This window comes from Bubalus bubalis, chromosome 3 (genome assembly GCF_019923935.1).
Source record: "Bubalus bubalis isolate 160015118507 breed Murrah chromosome 3, NDDB_SH_1, whole genome shotgun sequence".
In the NCBI taxonomy this organism is placed as follows: domain Eukaryota; kingdom Metazoa; phylum Chordata; class Mammalia; order Artiodactyla; family Bovidae; genus Bubalus; species Bubalus bubalis.
In genome coordinates, this window is record NC_059159.1 from 19,116,282 (window position 1) to 19,135,829 (window position 19,548).

General features: G+C 57.7%; 1 protein-coding gene across 10 annotated transcripts in view; it reads left to right on the forward strand.

The window, feature by feature from the left end:
* Window positions 1–498: 498 nt before the first annotated feature.
* HDAC5 (histone deacetylase 5) overlaps window positions 499–19,548 on the forward strand; it is a 37,367-nt gene continuing 18,317 nt past the window's right edge. For 4 of the 10 annotated variants that reach the window (XM_006060569.4, XM_044938900.2, XM_025280024.3 and 1 more), the window contains exons 1-3: window positions 499–656; window positions 6,400–6,610; window positions 13,480–13,554. In XM_006060569.4, coding sequence (XP_006060631.3) covers window positions 6,589–6,610; window positions 13,480–13,554 — 97 coding nt within the window. In that variant the 5' untranslated portion in view covers window positions 499–656; window positions 6,400–6,588. Of the gene's footprint in view, window positions 657–689; window positions 909–6,399; window positions 6,611–12,113; window positions 12,473–13,041; window positions 13,555–19,548 lie in introns of those variants that run through there. The other 6 variants (XM_025280021.3, XM_006060570.4, XM_025280025.3 and 3 more) reach the window with 4 other exon arrangements.

Genomic DNA, 19,548 nt, shown 5'->3' on the forward strand with positions numbered 1-19,548 from the left:
AGTGTGTGCGGTCGGAGCTGGCGGGTTCGAGGCTTGTCCCAGACATCCACCCCCAGCATGGCCCCCTAGCTGGGGCCTCCAAGGCCCTCCCAGCCCCTAGGACTCCATCCCCAGGTCCCCTCCCCCACCGCGGGAGGGCGTGTTAGGGAGAAGCTTAGGCAGGCAACGATTGCACCATCCATGGTCTGAAAAGGAAGTGGAGGAAGCGCAGGGAGGAAAATCGTGCATCCCAAGGGCCGAGCCCCCAGGAACCAAACCCGTAAGCCCGCAACGCTCCTTCCAACATTGCTCACAGGGCTCGGATCCCTTGCCTTCCTCCCCCTCCCCAGCCCAACCTTTTGCGGGTACTGGCCCTTTAAGAAGCTGTCACGGTGGCGTTGTTGGCCCCGCCCGGCGGGGAGGGCCAAGAAAGAGGGGAGGGGTTGGTGGCGGCTGAAGTGGAAGGGGGGGGGGGGGGGGGCCCTGGGTCTATTTTTAGCACGGGGCAGGGTCACGTGACGGGAGTGACGTCTCCGAATGTTGTTGTTGGTGGCGGCGGCGAGCGGAGCCGGAGGAGCCGCCGCAAAGATGGAGGAGCCGTCGAGGAGGTGCTGCCGCTGTTGCCGCCGCCGCTGCTGCCGCCGCCGCCCGCGAAGCCGGAGCTCGAGCCGCAGGGGGTGAGCGCGCCGCACCAGCCCCGATCCCATCTCCCCCAGGCTCCCCGGACGCGACACAGCGCCCCCTCCTCCTGCCGTCGCTGCCCGCGGGCTCCCCGAGCGCGCGCCGAGCTCCGCGCCCCTCTTCCTTCCTCCCGGCGCCCGGGTGCCAGGCGGCGCCCCCCGGGAGCATCGCCAGCCCGGGAGCCGGGCCTCGGGGTTACTACCCGCGCCCCTCCCTGCCCCTCCCAGGCAGGGGCGCCTTCCCTACAGGTAAGGGAGGGGCCCGTCTTCCCGCGACCCACACCCCCAAATGGCCGGGAGACCGGCCGGGGCTGTCTGATTTGCCCTCTCCCGGGCGGCGCGCTGTGCGTTGCAGAGCGATTTGAGCCCTGCACCCGAATTCTTTGCAGACCCTTCTTGGACAGCCTTTCTTGGTACTCTGAGGTGAGGGGCGCCCCCACCCCACAGCGCTTCTACCCATACCTCGGAACGCATTCTTGATTTTGTGTCCTTGACTTACATGCCCGAGGAGGGGGCCGGTGGGCCCACCTTATTTCTCTCTCCCATTATTCGCACCCCCTCCCTAGTGAGGCGTTACTGCGTTTGTTCCCACCCTCTTCTCCCGTCTGACACCCTGGAGCCAGAGAGAGAGCTAGGAGATGAAAGCTACCCGCCCCCCCCCCCGCCCCACACACACACTTCTTGTCTGGGGTGGATGCCCCCCATTTTTCATCCTGGGTCTGTGTCTCACAGAGGGAGGGGGCGCTGCCCGTGCCTTTTAACTTGGGGGGAGCTGCTTCCTTACCCCACCCTTCTCTGGGGTCCTGGAGGAGATGAGAACTGGCTGGGTAATAAGTAATTAATCTGGGAGGCTGGTTGGTGGGGGAGAAGAGGGGAAGGTGGGAGTGCCGCATTTTGGGGAGGAGGTGACCACCTGATACTCCCCGGTTGGCCTTCTGAGGTGAGGTGTATCCCTAAAGAGGAAGGGTGGCAGCTGCAGCTGCTTTGGGGTGCTCAAGAGACCCACCACTCTGACAGTGACCACTGTGCTTCTGGGGCCTGGAATTAGCTTCGGCGGTTGGGATAAGTGGGTTTGGTGGTAACTGGGTTCCAGGTCCAACTGGGAGGGAAGGATGGAGTCAGACCATAGGAACAAAAGGAGGCAGGGGATGAGAGATCCAGGAGTCTTAGCCAAAAGGACCCCTGACCAGTCTGCTTTGGAGGACTGGAGCCTGGAGATGGGTCCTGCCTTGGGCCTCTTCAGGTTTAGAGGATGTAGGCAGGAAGGGTCCTCCGTTTGAGTTCTAGGCACCAGAGTTCCTCAGCCTGTGCTGGCTGTTGAGACGCTGGGCTGGGCTGGGCATGGTGGGTGAGCCATGTTGGGGGCTGCCTTCTTTTTCATTTCAGTCTTCCCTCCTTCCTCTTCCTCCTAAACACAAAGCTTGGGGAGCTCTTGGTTTGCCTTCTGCCCCTTCTCTTGAAACCTCCCTTTGCTCTTCTCCCCTTGGACTTGATTGTGGGCTGTGTCCAGACAAGGCAGGCGGGGGTCTCTGAGTTAGAGGACTGGGTCCCCAGCATCTCCACTCTGTCCTGGGAAGGTATGCTTGTGCGGGGCCGGAGAGCAGATACAGGGTGCAGTTTACTTGGGGGCAAGGATGGAGGACACATTAGCTTTGTGCCAGCCTCCCCTTCCCAGTATACCCTCCTCTGTGGCTGGATGGAGTAACGGGGTGGGGGTGGGGGGGTGGCTGGCAGTATCACATGCCCCACCCACTCTAAGTAGCTGCAGAGACAAAGGTTTGCTTTCCCTTCCCTAGGGGTAGCATGTTAGCTGTGTGTTTAGAAATGGGGCCTGGGGATGTTGCCGGGGGGTCACGGGTAGTTTGTGTTTCTGCAGGGGGGAGGGGGGCAACAGCTATAGGAGCTGGGGGGAGTGCAGTTGGTGCTGAAGTACCAGCTGCTCTTTAATAATTAATTCTTCCTACTCACATCCCTTTGAGGAGGGATGTCTGGAACACGGCATCAGGCTCAGCCAGCCTGCTAGAGGACGCACTCCTCTTGGTGGGGGGTGGGGGGGGAGACGGCTAGGGGGGGCGGTTCTTGGCGTTTTTGGAGCACTGTCGCTTGCTCATGAATGAAAACCTGATGCAGCCCGTGAGGGGGCCTATTGTAGCCGACTTTGGCTAATTAAACTTTCTCTGCCTTTCTTCTCCCCCACCCCACCTCACCCCAGCCCCAGCCCCAGCCCTTTCTTGAATGGGGACCCTGTCTGGTACTGCTGGTGAGGGGGTATCCTTCTGCCTGAGGTTTTAGGGCAAACAGACCCGGTCTTCTGCCCTCTGCCTCATCCCTCCCTCCCCTCTCACCACCCCCCCTCTTTTTTTTCTAGAAATAGCAGCCTCCCTCCATCTGGCTTGTGCAGATGCCTGGAGCTGCGTCTGAGCAGACAAACAGAAATGGGCCGATTGCAAAAATGAATTTGTCAGCCTAGTGCCTTTTTTCCTCCCCTGTCGCCCTCCCCCCTCCCTTAGTTTGGGCCCTGACATCCAAGTCAGCCACCCCTCCTGGCTCTGATCAGCCTCCAGGCTTCTGGTGGGCCAGCTTGTGGGAAGGCTCCAGGCTGGAGAAAGGTATCAACCAGGGCCCTGGTCAGGAGGGGTCAAGATGAGAGTTCCTTTGTGCCTTAGGATGGGATGTTTGGGCTCCTGGCTTTCTGATGAAGACTTTGGGGGCACATCTCAGACTGGGAGTAGTCTCACAGGATTTGGCCTGGACAGCTCACCTGGGAGGGGAGGGGTCCCTGGCCCGCCTCAGTGCTCAGGACTTGGGCCTGTCTTGAGCAGGGCTGGAGCTGGTGTGTTGGGAGAGGGAACTGCCTTGTGGTGGTGGAGTTCAGGTTCCTTGAGGGATGAGATACCTGTGGGGCCACATTGTGAACTTGGGGCTTTTGAGGCAGCGCATCCTTGCCTGTCCCTCACTTGTCTGCCCTTCTCCTCCCACCCTCCACCGGAGATTGTATTGCCTCTGAGTGGAGTGGGGCGTATCACCCTAGGGTGTTTTGCCCTTCCTCCCCCGGCTTAGCCATGAACTTGTAGGGTGAGATGCAGCTGGTTTTCTGCCGCCCTGGCTGGAGGTGGGAGGTGGGTTTGGATCCTGGAGTGGGACAGAGGTCTGACTGGAAGACAAGAGTTCTCAGGGGGCGCGGACAGGACCCTGGGGTCTGCCTGCTTATGATGTCATGGAAGCCAGGCTGCTCACTGCTGCCGTGCAGGGAGCCACGGAGCTCTTGGTCCCCAACTGCCCCCCGCCCCCAACCTTCCTATATCAGTGGTCAGCAGTGAGTTTCTCCGGCTGAGGAGGGACCAGACAGCTCAGGTTTTCACCATTAAGCTCCCCTTTTCCCCCTTCAGCCCTTCCCCCCACCCCCAGTCAAATATCTATGCCTGTCCCCATGAACGATCAAAGTGAACGCTGCTTTGTTTCCCAGGGAGGCTTCCTGGGAGTGTTGGCAGACACTCTTTGCAGGTGGATGGGGGCCCAGGGGTCCTGTTACATGCGGTAGGGTGGGCCGGAGTGCAGCCTTTCAGAGCCCGGAGCCTCCTGGGAGTTCTGGGAGCCCCTCCCTTCCTCTTCTCTTCAGGGGTTGAGGACTGATGGGGGCTCAGGGCGGATCTTAACCTAGTTTTTGGCGAGTGGAGACCCTGCCGCTCCTGAGAGCCCTGTTGTGGAGGTTCCTTTCACTGAGGAGATGGGCTGGGTCACTCGGGCTGCTGGGAATCGTGGGAAATTCTGAACCTGTGTTCCCCAGCCCACGGGAAAGGGTGTGAGCAGGACCGGGCGCCAGCCCCGGGGTGGGCATGGGCTGAGCTGTCTGCCCACACGGGCCCTGCCAGGGCACCAACAGCCCCACCTGCTGCATTCCTGAGCTTGGCCCCAACCCTGCACAGCCTCTTCTGACCTTGCCCTACACCTGTGCCTGCTGGGAGCCATTCAGCCCCTTCTCTCGGCCTACTCCCATCTCCCAATCTGAGCGCACCTTTCCCTGGCTACCGAGTCAGGGATTGGTTGGCTTTGTGACCTTTGTTTTGGTTAAGCCTGTGCCCCCTCCTGTTGCCCTTTCCATCGTGACATTGTCCGGGCACAAGACAGAGTAGAATGCCAGCTGGGGAAGGCTGGGCTCCTGAGATTCACCAAGTCAGCTTTGTCGATGGGCCCCTTCCTGTTGGGATTGTGGTCCCCACTCCGAACCTCCTGCCAGAGCCTGCCTTCGTTTCCCCTGCAGGGGCTGTTCCAGGCGTTAGATGTAGAGAGGTCTGTGTGACTCTAGTGCTGGAGGGTGGGCTACCTTGACTTCCTGCTTCTTCCTATGAGGCTGGGCTGGCGAAGGGGAAGGAGAGGCCTGGTGGGTTCTCAACAGTCCCTTGGCCAGTCCCAGGGGGCAGTAGAAGACTTGAGATCTTCCTAGTATATGTGCAGTATACCTGTGTGTGTGTCAATGTTTGTGTTCTTGTATCTCTGCCATGGCTGAGTCCTGGGCTCCTCGGCCCTGTATGGACCTCATGCCTGGCCATCCTTGATGAGAATGCAAAGTTTACCAAGAATTAATCCGGACAGGAGGTAGGCTGTCCAGGGGCAGAAATGACTGCCTCTTCCTAGTTTTGGGAACAGAGTTAGGGTTTAAAACTTGGCCCCTGCCTATTGCTTCCTGTTCCCTCCATTTCACTAGGTGTTGGAAGGCCTGCCTTCGTTTGGAAAAAAATGAATGAGATCATGTCTAGGGTGGATCATGAACTCTTTAGGGATGGGCCCAGGTGGGTGCGTGTATAGTGTCTGAGGCTTGAGGGCTAGCTGTGGGGCTAGAGGGTGTTGGGGAGTTGGAGGAGTGGAGACAGTTGGCAGACACATGGTTCTGTAATACTGGGACATCCTCTCTTACTCTACTGGCCTCAGCAGGCCTGTTGCTGGGTCTCTTGGTGTCTTTGTACAAACTGGAAAACAGCATCCCTTATTCTGGGTGGATTCAGCCTGTGTAGCTTGGCAGGCAGAACAGAGGCTGGATTTCAGACCTCCTTGCGTGGGGCACAACCTATACAACACATGCAAGGCCCTGGGTGTGGGCCTTGGACCCCTAGTCCAGAGGGCACTGGATGTGGGATGAATGCGTCCGTCTTTTGAAACTCTTAGAAACAGCATGGTTAATGGGTAGAGAAAGAGCAGTTGTTGCCCTCTTTCTCTGAGGGCAACCTGTTGTTGAATGGGGGAGACCAAGACAGAAAGAAGCACGTGGCGTTTTCAGGGTTGGGTGACGTCAAGGTCCGGGAGTAGGGAGAAGATGAGCACCAAGCTCAGGCTGTGGGGCTGGAGGACCAGTCTCGCCCTTAAGTTCTTTGAGGGGCTCCAGACCAGCCCTGCGTCTCTCCACTGCCCTGGGCAAAGTTCAGAAGCCTTCCTGCACTTTTACCTTCGCGCATACCCTATCCCGCATTGGGCACCCTTGGGAGTCTCCAAGGTCTCCCCACCGACAGTGGACATGGTCACCTGAAAGGGAGTTTGGATGTGGTTACCGTAGCCATTTCCCTTCCTGTGAGAGCCGGCAGCCTCACCAGTTAGAAAGAGAAGAAACTAGGTCTGGTCCAGTGCTGTGCTGCTGGGCAGGTAGCCCTCCCTCTGTTCCCTAGGTGTAAGTGACAAGCTCCAAGGTCTCCCTCCACCCTCAGGTTCCTGAGTTGGGGCCCGCTAACCCTGCTCCATCTCTCCCCAGGAATGCCGTTCTGAATGCCTGACTGCCTCGCCCCGAAGGATGGCCTCGGATGGGCGTTAGAGGCACAGCGGCCCCGGGCTCCTGTCCCGTCCGTCTGTCTGTTATCGTCTGTCTCTCTTGACATCACCGCAGCTCCACCCCCTCCCGTCCCAGCCCCCAACGCCAGCTTCCTGCAGGCCCAGAGCCGGCATGAACTCTCCCACCGAGTCGGGTAAGAGTTGGGAGGCTGGAGAAGGCACCTGGGGTGGCTTTGGATGTAATGGGCTGTATGGGTATATATCCACCCCAGACCAGCTGATCTTCAGGGTCTGAGCCATAAGGGAATGAGGGGTCAGCAGTGGAGAAGCATAGTGAGAAAAGGACAGAGGCAAGCCTGAAGTGATTGACTAAGGGGTAGACCTGAAGTTGATGGGTCGATGGTCCAGCCTAGCCCTGGGAGGGCATGGGTCCAACTGTGATCCCAGGCTGGCCCTCTTGACTCAGGGGCTTTCAATTCCATGCCACCCTGCCCCTGTTCACCAAGACAGGCAGGGGTAAGGGGACTGTGTGCCCCTGAACCCCTCTGGGAGGTCTGGGGATAATGTTGGAAGAAGTTCCCTCTGATAGCTGAATGCCCAGCTTCCTTGTCGTGGTGGTGTCCTTTCTTCTTGCTGAAGTTCCATACTTTTTTCCATACTCTGTGTTCCATACTCTTTTTCTTGGTGGAGGTTTGCAAGGCCTCCAGCCTTAGCCTGTGCTGGGATGAGTGGTTTTGGGGTGAGGAGTGGGCAGTGACACGTTGGCAGAGGAGACTTGGCTCTCTTCTTTGAGTCCAGGTAGACATGCCCTGGACAGGGGAGATTCTTAATTTGGGGTCTCCAACTCGGAGATTTCTTATTCCCCTCTGCTCCTAGGAGCCTGCCTAGTGCTGCCAGAAATAGTCTGTGGGTGGGACTCCAGGCAGCTCTGTGCACGGGTGAGTCTGGATGGCTGCCCATGTGGTTGTGTCCAAGCAGCCTGTGAGCTGGACCCTCAGGGGTTTCACAGGAGGGTCATGGGTCAGTGTGGTCAGAGTAATAACTGCTTTCCCTCCTTGGCTGTCTCCTTCGGCACAGACTTAAAAGGGTCAGAGTCCATCTTGCTCAACTTTAACCACCACCCCCCCACCACCCCCCAAGCCCTTCCTATTACTTACATCTTTTTCTACAGGGGTGGGAGATACCTTTCATTCTTTTAGAGACAGGGAAACTAGGGCCTGGAGACTGAAACCAGTTAGCAGGACGGTGCAAAGCAGGATCAGGGAGGAGTCGAGGCCCATCTCATTCCCTGTCATCATCACTGTGTTCGATCTGGTGGCTTCCTGTCGTGAGGACCGCGTGCTGGTGACGTGTGGCCCTGACCACAGTCCTAGGGCTTCCAACAGATTCAGGGAAGCCAGAAGCTGGTGGGATTGGTTGGCTTTGTGACTTTTGTTTTGGTTAAGTCTGTGCCCCCTCCTGTTGCCCTTTCTATCGTGACATCGTCTGGGCACACGACAGAGTAGAATGCCAGCTGGGGAAGGCTGGGCTCCTGAGATTCACCAAGTCAGCTTTGTTGATGGGCCCCCTCCTGCTGGGATTGTGGTCCCCCCTCTGAACCTCCTGCTAATGCCTGCCTTCGTTTCCCCTGCAGGGGCTGTGCCAGGCGTTAGACGTAGAGAGGTCTGTGTGACTCTAGTGCTGGAGGGTGGGCTACCTTGACTTCCTGCTTCCTCCTATGAGGCTGGGCTGGCGAAGGGGAAGGAGAGGCCTGGTGGGTTCTCAACAGTCCCTTGGCCATCTCAGCTGGATGCTGCCCCTCGCAGGGTTGGTTGTGCCTAACAAGAGTGCCAACTGAGCTACAACACTGACCTGTTTGGGAGCCATATCTAGGCACACCAGGCCTGGGGTCTAACCGTTGGCCAGGGGAACGGGAGCTGGCCAGAGGCATCTGCTGGTGGCTCCAAAAGGACATTTTCCAGCTTTGGGATTTTAGTGCCTTACGGTGAAAGGCTAAGACGATCAACCTCGGCTGGATCAGGTCAGAGGGTTGTCTTTCTAGATGCAGGTGGGCTGAATCTTCCATGTAGCCGTTTTGTCCCAGAGCTGGCAGGGGCTTGAGGGGTCCATCAACCTTGAGCCTGGCCGGGAGGGGCCCATCGAATTGGCCGCGCCTCCTGGCTGGCTTTCTCGCTCCCCCCAGCAGGGGGAGATGCCGTCTGCTTGTGTTCAGCAAGGAAGAAGAAGGACAGGGGGCCAGAGATTGGAAAGCTGGTTTTAGGACTGTTGCCAGGCTCAGACTGGGATCATTCTTCAGGGGCAGCGTCCCGAGGCCCTTCCTACTGAGTTTTTCCAGGGCTCCAGGCCTCCTCTCCCCAATGTGGAGTTCTAAATGCTCTGACTGGGGGAGTGGGCCAACTTCTGCACGGCCTCCCCCATCGAGGGGCCCAACATCTGCCATTCCCAGAGCGAAGGGTGTCATCTGGGCTGAGGCTGCGGGTGCTGGGCACCTGGCAAAAGCCTGGAAACTGCTTGCCTGAACTCCACGCAAGTCCAATGAAACCACGAGTTGTAGTTGGTGTCCCTCGCAGGGAGCTTAGGAAGAGCATGAAGCCACAGGCCTGGGGCTAAAAGTGGGGATGAGGAGAGTGGTTAGTCCCCCAGGTCTCTGAGCACCCCACCCCCACCCTCTCCCAAGTCCCTGAAGACTCACCCCTCTCTTCCTCAGGACTCAGAAGGGCAGGCCTGGGTGAGGGGCAGTTTCCCTCCTTTTGTCTCAGGGCAGGATCTTTCCTGTTTGGAAAAGAAAAATAGGAGATGATCCATCCCTGCCCTCACAGCGGACAAGTTAGTGAGAAAGCGTCTTTCGGGTGAGGGGTGACAGGTGGAGATCTCGAGAGATTTACTTCTGGGGCTCCCCAGTCTTCCCCGGGGAGTGGGAGCTGATCCACTTCCCTCTGGGCTGGGCCAGATGCCAGCATCTAACCTGATTTGCCTCTTTTGCAGTCCTGGGAGGACAAGCAGAGGCCGTTGATGGGGCTGCCCGCTTCCCTGAGGAGGCTGCTCCCTGGTATCTGGCTTCTCTTTAGGCACCAGGAGGCTTGAGGACTGAGGCTTCATTTTCATTCCTGCTCCCATCAGTGGATGTGAAGGACTGACAGGATGTGCCTCCTGCCAGCCTGGAGGAGCTATCCTGGGGCCTGGGCCCACTCTGGTCCCTCACCGCCCTGTCCTCCGTGCTGTGGCCAAGAGGCGTGGGCACTGGGAAGGCCTGCCTCTTGAGCCAGTCTAGATGGCTACAGGGCCCCAGGAGGCGGCGGCCAGGTTCCTTAGCCCTAGCGTGGGAGGGAGACAAGCTTCATGACAATACCTGCCTGCCCAGAACCTCCCAGCTCGCTGCACACTTTCTCTCCTTCCCTTTCCCGGCTGCCCCCTCCTTTCTGGGTGACCAGAGAAACTGGGGCATAGGCGTGGGGTGGAGCCAGGAACCTCGGCGTCCTGCCTCCCAGCCTCAGGCTCAGCCTCTGCCTCTGTGCCGCCGGGGAAGGAAGAGAAAGTGGGTCAGAGGCATCATGAGGCAGGGGTCTGGGAAGTGGACTCTGGTGTCCCTTCTCCACTTTGATGCCCCCTGGCATGCCTCTGAACTCACTGTAGATTGAGATCAGCGCCATCCTCCCCTGTCCCACCATTCCAAAGGGATTGAAGGCTTAGCATGGAATAGTCGGAGGAGGCAGGGTCAACCCCGAGGGGATGTGGAAGATGCCACAGTAGGTGTTCACATTTTTTCTGGGCTGGGTCTCAAATTAGAGGGTTTAGCCAGCACCCAGCATGGGACCTGGCATATGGCGGCTCCCGGGCCATGCTGACAGGCTCCAGCATGACTGACTCCGAGGACAGGAGAGAACTGGAGGGCAGGCAGGCCTGCCTCCAGGGCCCCATGGCAGCTTGCACCCTGCACTCCCCCCCCAGCCCTCGGCTTTTATACTTTGTACAAAGCAGATTTCACTTTCTTCCTTACAGTCAGGGCCCCACCCCGGCCTTTGGGCCCGAAGATGGGAGCCTTCCCAAGCTCAAGGAACCACTTTAGGTCCTCCTTCTCCACATTTAAAGGGTTAGGAGGCCTGAGCCCAGCCTCCAAGGGAGGGAGGGAGGGAGCAAATGAGGTCATGGTGGCTCTGGAGGGGATGGTGCCTGCTTTTCCTGAGGCTACTGTGACCCGTTCTTGGTGGGTGCTCTGTAAGATCGGTGGGGTGACACATGCATGGGAGAGCTGGGGAGGGGGCATGGAAAAGAGACATGAACCCCGAGGAGAGGAGCTATAAAGCAGGAAGGATTGAGGTTAGACGTTAGGAAGATGTTGCATCACTTGAACCTCAGAAGAAGAAAAACGAAACTTGTCCCCATCCCAGGCCTCCTCTCTTATTGCCCTGAAGGATTCTGGGAACTATGCTGAGGATCATCTGGCTGTGTCTGACACTTTACTTCCCACTTCAAGCTGTTGCTGAAAGTCGTAGCAGTGCTGGGAACTGCCCTGAAACCCTGGCTCTGGCCACCTCTGGGTGCCCAGCCTCCCAGGGGCTCCCAGCTTCCCTAAACAGGGAGCTGTGTTTCCTTAGGGTTCTGACTGCTCCACGTTCCGGGGGCCCTGCCTTTTGAGTCATTGTAACTGATGATTTCCTCTCTTCCAGAACAGGGTTCCCCTACCATACTCTCCTGCGCCTGGGGCAGGCAGAGAGAGAGCCAGGACAGGGCTAGCCAGCCCTTCTGGTTGCTTTCAGCGTGGGTGGGTGGAGTCTTGGCTGGGATGGGCTGCTGCCCCCAGCTTTCTGGGCTCCATCGAGACTGCTGCCTGTCACCCTGCTGAGGAGACCTTGACCTTCCCTCCCCTTGCTCTCTGGGGAGCCTGGTTGGCCAGGATGAGTTTGGGGTGCATTGTGCCGAACGGAGTCCCCAGACCTACTCTGAAGTGTCCACCAACTCCAGACCCCTGTGGGGAACACTGCTCCATCACCAGTTTTCTGGAGTCTGTCCTGACTAAGAAGCTGAGGCTCAGAGCTTTCTTTAGCTCCTGTTAACCTCCAGCTTCCCTCATACCCATCTTACTCGCCAGTCTAGCACCTGGGACAGCCCACCTCTGCCCCTTCCCCATCCATGTGATCTCTCCACCTGAGGGCAGGAGGCCCCTTTGCTCTCCCCAGCTGGCAGGAGCCACATCTCTCGTGTCCTTGGTTGGCCAGCTCCTCCTGGGCTCCTGACGGGAGGGTGAGGTCATCCAGTCCAGGGAGAGGACAGGTGTCCCTGGCTCCATGCCTAGAGTTGGGGGCAAGGAGGGGCCAGGAGGGGGCTCCAAAATAGCAGCTGTGACATCAGGAAGGGGGAGGGGGACACAGACCCAGGAATAACCAGGCTATTAAAAGGCTCCAGTGAGGTCAGGGGGCCAAGTGGGATCTCTGTATCAGTGGGAGGCACAACCTCAGGAGAAGGGATGGGCCAGGAGTGGGAAGCGTAGGTGGGGTATCACCGGTCCTCATGGCACACCAGTCTTAGGTCCCAGCAGGGCCTCAGGAGCGGGCCCTGCTCTGCCAGGCCTGAGGCTGATGGGGAAGGGCTGGATGCTGGCAGCCCCTCAACTCTTCTTACAGGGGCTGCAACCCCAGGTCTCCGCCTACCTGGGTCCCGGGGAGTGGGGGGTGGTCATTATACCTGTTATGGGAAACCCTGGGGCAGTTTCATGTGCCTCCTGTGCAGGAAGCAGGGGCTGTGGTGGTTAGAGCTCAGACATGAACTTCAGATGTCCCAGCCCTACCATTCAAGCGGCTGTATGACCTGAGTGACTTCATCTCTCTGTGCTTCTGTTTCCCCGTCTGCACCTCTCTCCCGAGGTCATCGTGCAGAATAAACGAAGTGATCTATGTGCTACTTAGCATTGCACTCACCGCGGGAAGAGCTACCTGTGGTCTGAGCACAGGCAGGTGCTCCCAGATTCCCTTCTCTGGGTGGAGTGAGGCCTGTCCCAGAAGGGTCTCTCTGCCCCCTGGAAGGAAGCTGAGCAGCCTCTGGAAGTGACACCCCAATAGGTAGGAGGGAGCCACTACTTAGCTGCTGCTCAGGGATCTCCCTGCTGGTCGAGGGGGGCGGGGAGGCACCGCCCAGGTCTGAAAGAGGGCAGAAGGTAAATCAGCTCCCATTGGCTGTTAGGACTACCGGGAAGATGCACGATTTGGCCTGGTGGCCCTGTCTGCCCACCTGTCCCAGACCCTTTCAGTTGCTTTATCTGCTCTGGATGGTGCGAGGGAACATAGAGGACGGAGTCGGGCTTTTGGGGATCTAGCCCCTTGTCTGCCAAAAGCAATCCCAGAGCTGCTCCCAGATGTGTGGCTATTCCAGCCCGAGCCTGCCCCAGCGCAGCCTCTGGCCACCCGGCTCTGTGGCCTTGGCCCTGAGTGCAGGCTCTTCCCGGTTCCCATCCCCCTCCCTGGCGCTTCCTCCTGGGGTGGAACGCGCCTCCCCCTCCCCCCCGCCATGGGGCCTCCGCCAGGCCCGGGCTCCTGGCAGCCGGCCGGCGGCTCCCTGAGCATGCTCCACCTATTTATAGACAGGGCCCTCCCCCAACTGCTATTTCAGTCTCCTGCCAGCTGCCGGCGGCTCATTCGGGAAGGAGGAGCAGGGAGCCGGGCCCAGAGCTGTCACCCAGGGCTGGGAGGGAACACAGAGAGCCCGCCTGCCTGCCCAGCTTCCCTTCCTGTCCCCTGAGTGCTCAGCCAGACCCCGCTCCTGGGACCTCTGGAGAGGCCAGTGGTCGGATGCCCCTCTAGAGGGGCGCTGGGCCCGTAGCTCTGGGGCTCTTGGCTCCTCCTGCCGCCAGAAGTGCCCAGGCCGGATGAAGCACCTCCCCATCGTGCTGGTCCCAGCAGCCGTGGCCTGAGGGAGCCCCCGAGCAGCCTCGAGGGCCCCACCCGACCACCTTCCCTGGGGCTGACTCCCCGCCTCGGGCGGCCCCTCCCGGGCATGCTGCTAGTGCCCAAGGCTCAGGGGCTGGTGGAGATGCTGCAGACCATCTATGAAACGGAATCCTGTTTCTCAGCAGATGGGATGCCAGGCCGGGAACCAGCCTTGGAAATCCTGCCCCGGACCCCTCTGCACAGCATCCCCGTGACAGGTAAGTGCCTCCGTGTCCCCGCCTGCCCTCTGCCATTGGGCATCCTCGTTTCTGCGGCTGAGCGTCTGGCTCCAGGTCTCACCCAGCTGGGGTCCTGCCTAGATCTTTCTAGAGGTCTTTGTTGAGAATATGTGCAGTCATGGGAGGTGTGCTCTCTGAGGTGGGCTTCCCTGCTCTCCCAGACCTGCCCTCCCACCACGCCCTCCAGCTGCACTGCGCAGCATCTCTTTGGCCGCTGGCAGGGTCGGCATCCACTGCTGGGGGCTATGGATTACTAGACGGTCCTGGCCTAGTTGGCACCGTGGTCAAGAGGGGAGAAAGTGGGTCAGTGACCTGCCTCCAGGCCGTCCGCTTCCCAGGTCTGGACAAGAGAAGAAACTAGAGCCGGAGTGTCCATAAGAATAAAGACTTCCCCCCGCCACCCCGCCGGCTCCTCTGGTGTGTTCTTGAGGTCAGAGGGTCCATTGCAGTGATTTCTGCCAGTCCATAGGTAAGAGTATCCTGGGAATCAGACACCTAGGGAGGAGGCTTGTCCAGTCTGGTCGAGGAGGAGGAGTCTGGTCGAATTAGGCAGAGGCTGGCAACTGAGATGTTGGGGGCCTTAGCTCCCTTGACCACCCCTGCCCCCATATCTCTGCTTCCCCCAGGCCTTGGTTTATTGTCAACACATGAGGATGAAGGAATGTTACTCAGGCTCACAGGGCTTGAGGACTCCCTAACCCTGCCCCCTTCTCAGCAGGGACTCTTGGCTGGGGGTGGGATCCCCCAGGGCTGAGCCACTCCCTCTCTCCCTCCCAGGAACCTGTTGGCAGCATCAGGCCTTCCTGGCACAGCCTCCCCACCAGGCCGGCACCACCAGATGCTTCCTCTAGGGAGGGGCCTGCTGGACCCATGCCTGCTTGGCCCCTCCTGGCAGTGGCTTGGCACTTGGGTGTGGGTGTCTGTGTGTGTATGTACGGGGAGTCTTTGCCTCTGGGTAGGTGGGTGTGGGTCCCAGGCTTTGGATTGGAAGGTGGGAGCCATGTGCCTGCAGAGGCACCCGTGATTTGGCTCTAAGCTGTCCAGGGATAAGGTTGCAGCTGGACTGAGATGTGTCAGAGGATGAAGGTTTGGGGAAGATTGGAAAACCCTTCAAACAAGGCCAGCTATCTGCCTGGGCAGGGATGCCCATGCGGTCTCCTGAGGTCGTGGCATAACCCTGGGGACCAGCCCTGAGGATGCCTGCTGTGCAGGCCTCTGGGATGGTACTGGAACCCTAGGGCCAGCGGTGCAGAGTCTGCATAGTCCTCTGGGAAGGGTGTAAACACAGGGGGCCAGTCTAGCCCTGGTCCAGTCGAGCCCACAGCTCTAGCTGAAGACCCTATCTGCTGACTTCTGCCTTGAACCCCCGGGAGTCAAGGTGGTCTCTTGAAGAGCAAAGGGATGACTGTGCAGAGCATCTCTGCTTGGGGGAGCCGCTCTACCCCATTTGGCAAATGCCGTATCAGTCCACCCATCCTGCCCTGTCCCCACTGTTCTTGCCTTCCAGAAGCAGTTGGCCGTTGGCCTGAAGTTTCCTCCTCAGCATGTCCTCTCTTCTTTCAAGTTGGACCCCAGAATCTTTGCAGGCTGGATCCCTGCTGCCCCCATCCCTTTCCTAAAGGCTCCCCATCTCTACATAGACCCCTGCTGGCCCCCGCAGCCAGCCCGGCTCTCTAGATCCCTGTGGGCCCCCCCACCCCCCACCGAAACCGACACACGCGCACTGCCTAGCCTTCTGAGCGGTGGCGTGGTCCATGCTGGCAGGAGGGAGGCGTGAGTCACCTCAGCGGCTCGGGGAGAGGGCTAAGAATGTTCCCCCTGTGCAGCTCTGATGCTGTGTCTGTGACGCGGCTGGGGACAGATATAGGCCTGGATCTCGGCTGCCTTGTTTTTTTTTTGGACTCTGGAATGTAAATAGATGTTTCAAATAGAAACGCTTTAACCTTTGGGTTAAAAAAAAAATCCACCCTGGATAAACACAGCCATGAGGGCCAGGCAGCCTGGTGTTCCCCTCTACTATCCCCTGCTCCCGCCCCACCCCCTTCCCCGCCCCACCCCCTCTCCTCATCTCTTGATCAGTCTCCAGACAGGATGCAAAAGCCTGTGGCTAAAAAGGCAGGTGTCCAGGAGCACTTTGTGGGTAGTGTGTGTCGCCAGGCCTCCCCAACCCTAGGGTTTGAGGAAGGGGAGCTTTCCAGGGTGGGTGTCTGCCCTGAGCTCTTTGCCCACTCCAGCAGCAAGTCTTTGGAACCCTATTTGAGGGGTATCCTTGGCTCTCTGGACTGTCTTGTGCAGTCTTAGCACAGTGCCTGGAACATGGATGAATGAATGTTGCTTGAGGGGGCTGGCATCCGGGGTTGGTTGACAACAGGATCCTTGGACTCTATTCTCAGGCTTGGCCCTCTGGGTGAATAGACAGATATGGTAAGTTGCCCCAGTGGGTGAGCCAGAGTCCTGGCAGGCGAGCCCACGAAGGATGCCGGGTGCTCTCCACTATTCCTGTTGAAGGAGGGGGACAAACCACAGCTTCTTCTAGTGCTGTCAGGGCTTCCCTGATGGATGGGGTCTCTGCCTTGGCTCCCCCTGCAGCCCACAATGGGCACCCTTCTCATCCAGGCTTGGTCTCGGCTCAGGATACCCAGGAGATTGAACTCTGGGTGTGGGATTCCCAGGGACGTGGTGCTGGGGGTTCCCCTGCCTCCATTCTGTTGGGCCTTGGGTTTCCCTCTGGCCTGGATTGGGCAGAGCTGCTGCTTGGGCAATGTGCAGGATGTTAAAAGCAGGCATGGAGGAGGAGTTCTCTTTCCCTAGTGAGGGAGGGTGTGAATTCCGCTTATGCCGGGAAGGAATGCTGTGGATGTTAGGAAGTACCGTGGGGTTTGTGTTTGGTATTGGGGTTTCCCCTAGATATTCTTTTTTTTTTTTTTTAATTTATTTATCTGTTTGACTGTACCAGGTCTTAGGGCATGTGAACTCTTAGTTGCAGCATTCCTAACCAGGGATGGAACCCAGGTTCCCTGCATTGGGAGCTCGGATGCTTAGCTACTGGACCACCCCCAGATAGTCCTCTCCCCTGGACATTCTTGTTCACATTCTTCATACCATTCCAAGTTTGGCTATGTAGGTGGGTATGTAGGTGTCAGGGTGTGGGACGATGGAAAGGGTGAAACTAGGTGGGAAGGAAATTAATATTATAATGTACTAAATGATGGGTATCGGTGCTTTCCTTACCTGTTTCCTTTGGAAAGGTATTAATAGTTATGTTTTACAGTTGAGAAAGATCTGAAAGGTTGTGGAACTTGCCAAAGGTCACAGAGTAAATGACTTTGGGCTTTGGACTCGGGTTTTTGTGTAGGGCCACCGCTAACCTACACAAGAGCTTCCCTGTGCAAATTTTTAAAAGGCAGCCTTTCTTCCAGGTGGCTATATACTCATACCAGAGTGGATCGCTTAGCATGCTTGGAGCACGCTCTAGATTTTAGCCCCCAACTTGACCGTTCAGTCGGGGGCCCTTGTACAGTCACAGCCTGAACCACCGGACGTGGTGTGCCTGTCTTTGTGCTCCCAAAGTTTGTGCTCCTCGACAAGAGAGACCAGTCTGGCCTTGCGGACTCCTGAGGCTTCCGAGAGGAGACTCTTTTCTCTAAATCCTGGGGGCCACTGGATCAGCTCTTTTCCTCCGTGTAAGGATTTCGACCCAAGGGAGAGAAGCGGGCTCAGGAACAAAGTTGAACACCCTGTCATCCCATTCAGACAGTCTCCCCTGCCCCCATCCCCTCCTACCTCATCCTCTCCTCTTATTTTTGAGACCCTCAGCTGTCCCTTCCCTGCCGCACAGCTGCCAGACAGGAAATCAAATTAACTGTGTCCAGGCACACAGCTGTAACAGCTGTCAGGTTGGCAGCAGAAATGAGTGTCGCCAGCCGGGGGACACTGTGAGAAAGTACTTCTCAAACTTCCAGCCACAGAATTACCAAGTGGATATGTTAGGATGCAGATTTCCAAACTACTGCTCCCCTCAACCCTAAGTTTCAGATTCCACAGGGCGGCCCCAGAACCAGCATTTTAAACACATCTCAGATGATTCCGATGTGAGTAGGTAGGCTCAGGCCATGCTTGGTGTAAGGGCTTTGTGGACAGGGGTCCCGTGGACAGGGGTCGTGGGGCCTAGCAGCCTGCCAGTGGGTGTCACCTGTCTCCCTAGAAGGCCTGGGTGAGCTTTGGGACTCTTGGGAGAAGGGCTTACAACAGAGGGATGGAGGCCTTTGCCCTGGTCAGAGTCAAATCCAGCCCCCAGCAGCCTGGCAATCTTGAGACGGAGGGCATCTTGAGACCCTGGGGAGCAGGTGTCTAAATGCCAGCGGGGTTGGGGATTAGGACAAGTGGCCAGGGACACAGGGCCCAGGGCTCAGGGCTGGGCTGTGCTTGTGGAGGAGAGACAGAGCTCCTGCCCTGGGGCCCCTGCTGTCCATCCCAGGTGTGGAGCAAGCAGTCCCAGCAACAGCTGCAGACTCTGAATGTCTTTAGTGTGCCTTTTAATTGCCTCTAGTATAGTGCCCGAGTGGTTCCTGAAAATGGCTGGGCTGAGAGAAGTGAATCTACTTCTTCAGAGAGCAGCCCAAGACCAGTGACTCCTTCCGTCTTCACTAGCGAGAGATGATTTGTGCCTTCCACCAGGGCCCTAGTCAATCCTAAAGGAAATCAACCCTGAATATTCACTGGAAGGACTGATGCTGAAGCTCCAATACTTTGGCCACCTGATGGGAAGAGCCGACTCATTGGAAAAGTCCCTGATGCCGGGAAAGATGGAGGGCAGGAGGAGAAGAGGGTGACAGAGGATGAGATGATTGGATGGCATCATGGACTCAATGGACATGAGTTTGAGCAAACTCCGGGAGATAGTGAAGGACAAGAAAGCCTAACATGCTGCAGTCCATGGGGTTGCAAAAGTCGGCCACGACTGAGCGACTGAACAATAACAACATCCAGGGCTCTGCATCCCTTATGCTTAAGACTTTGCTGCCCTTGAGAGGCACAGTCTACCTCCAGGTTTCTGGGATTCTTTTCACTTGGTCCCCTTTTCCCTTGCACTCCTGGCTCTGGTGTTCTGGCGGCCAGCCAGGTGCCCCGTCTAGATCCCTGGACCCTCATAGAGTCTAGCTTTCTGCCCCATCTCGCATTAAATTTAGGAACAACTTTCTAGATTTCTCTTGGTTTTTGGTGCAAGGCAAGGAGAGCCGGGCTTCTCTGATGGCTCAGTGGTAAAGAATCCGCCTGCCAATGCAGGAGAAGTGAATTTGATCCCTTTATCAGGAAGATCCCCTGGAGAAGGAAATGGCAACTCACTCTAGTATTCGTAACTGGGAAATCGCATGGACAGAGGAGCCTGGCGGCTATAGTCTGCTGCTGCTGCTAAGTCGCCTCAGTCGTGTCCGACTCTGTGTGACCCCATAGACGGCAGCCCACCAGACTCCCCTGTCCCTGAGATTCTCCAGGCAAGAATACTGGAGTGGGTTGCCATTTCCTTCTCCAATGCTTAAAAGAGAAAAGTGAAAGTGAAGTCGCTCAGTCATGTCCGACTCTTAGCGACCCCATGGACTGCAGCCTACCAGGCTCCTCCGTCCATGGGATTTTCCAGGCAAGAGTACTGGAGTGGGATGCCATTGCCTTCTCTGGGTGGCTATAGTCTATGGGGTCACAAAAGAGTCAGGCACAACTCAGCGACTAAACAACAGCAGCAAGAAAGAACCAGAAGACCCAGGATTAAGCCCTGCTGCCTCCTTTCCGGGTGACCTTGGATGAATTTCTTCCGTCTCTGGCTTTACTTTACTCTTCTGTCAACTGGGGGAGTTGAGCTGCGGATCCTGCTGGCCCTTCCTTCAGTGACATTCTAAGAGTCTTTGAAATCAGTTTCATGTTGCTTTTTAAAAGATTTACTTATTTTTAATTGGAGGATAATTGCTTTACAATGTT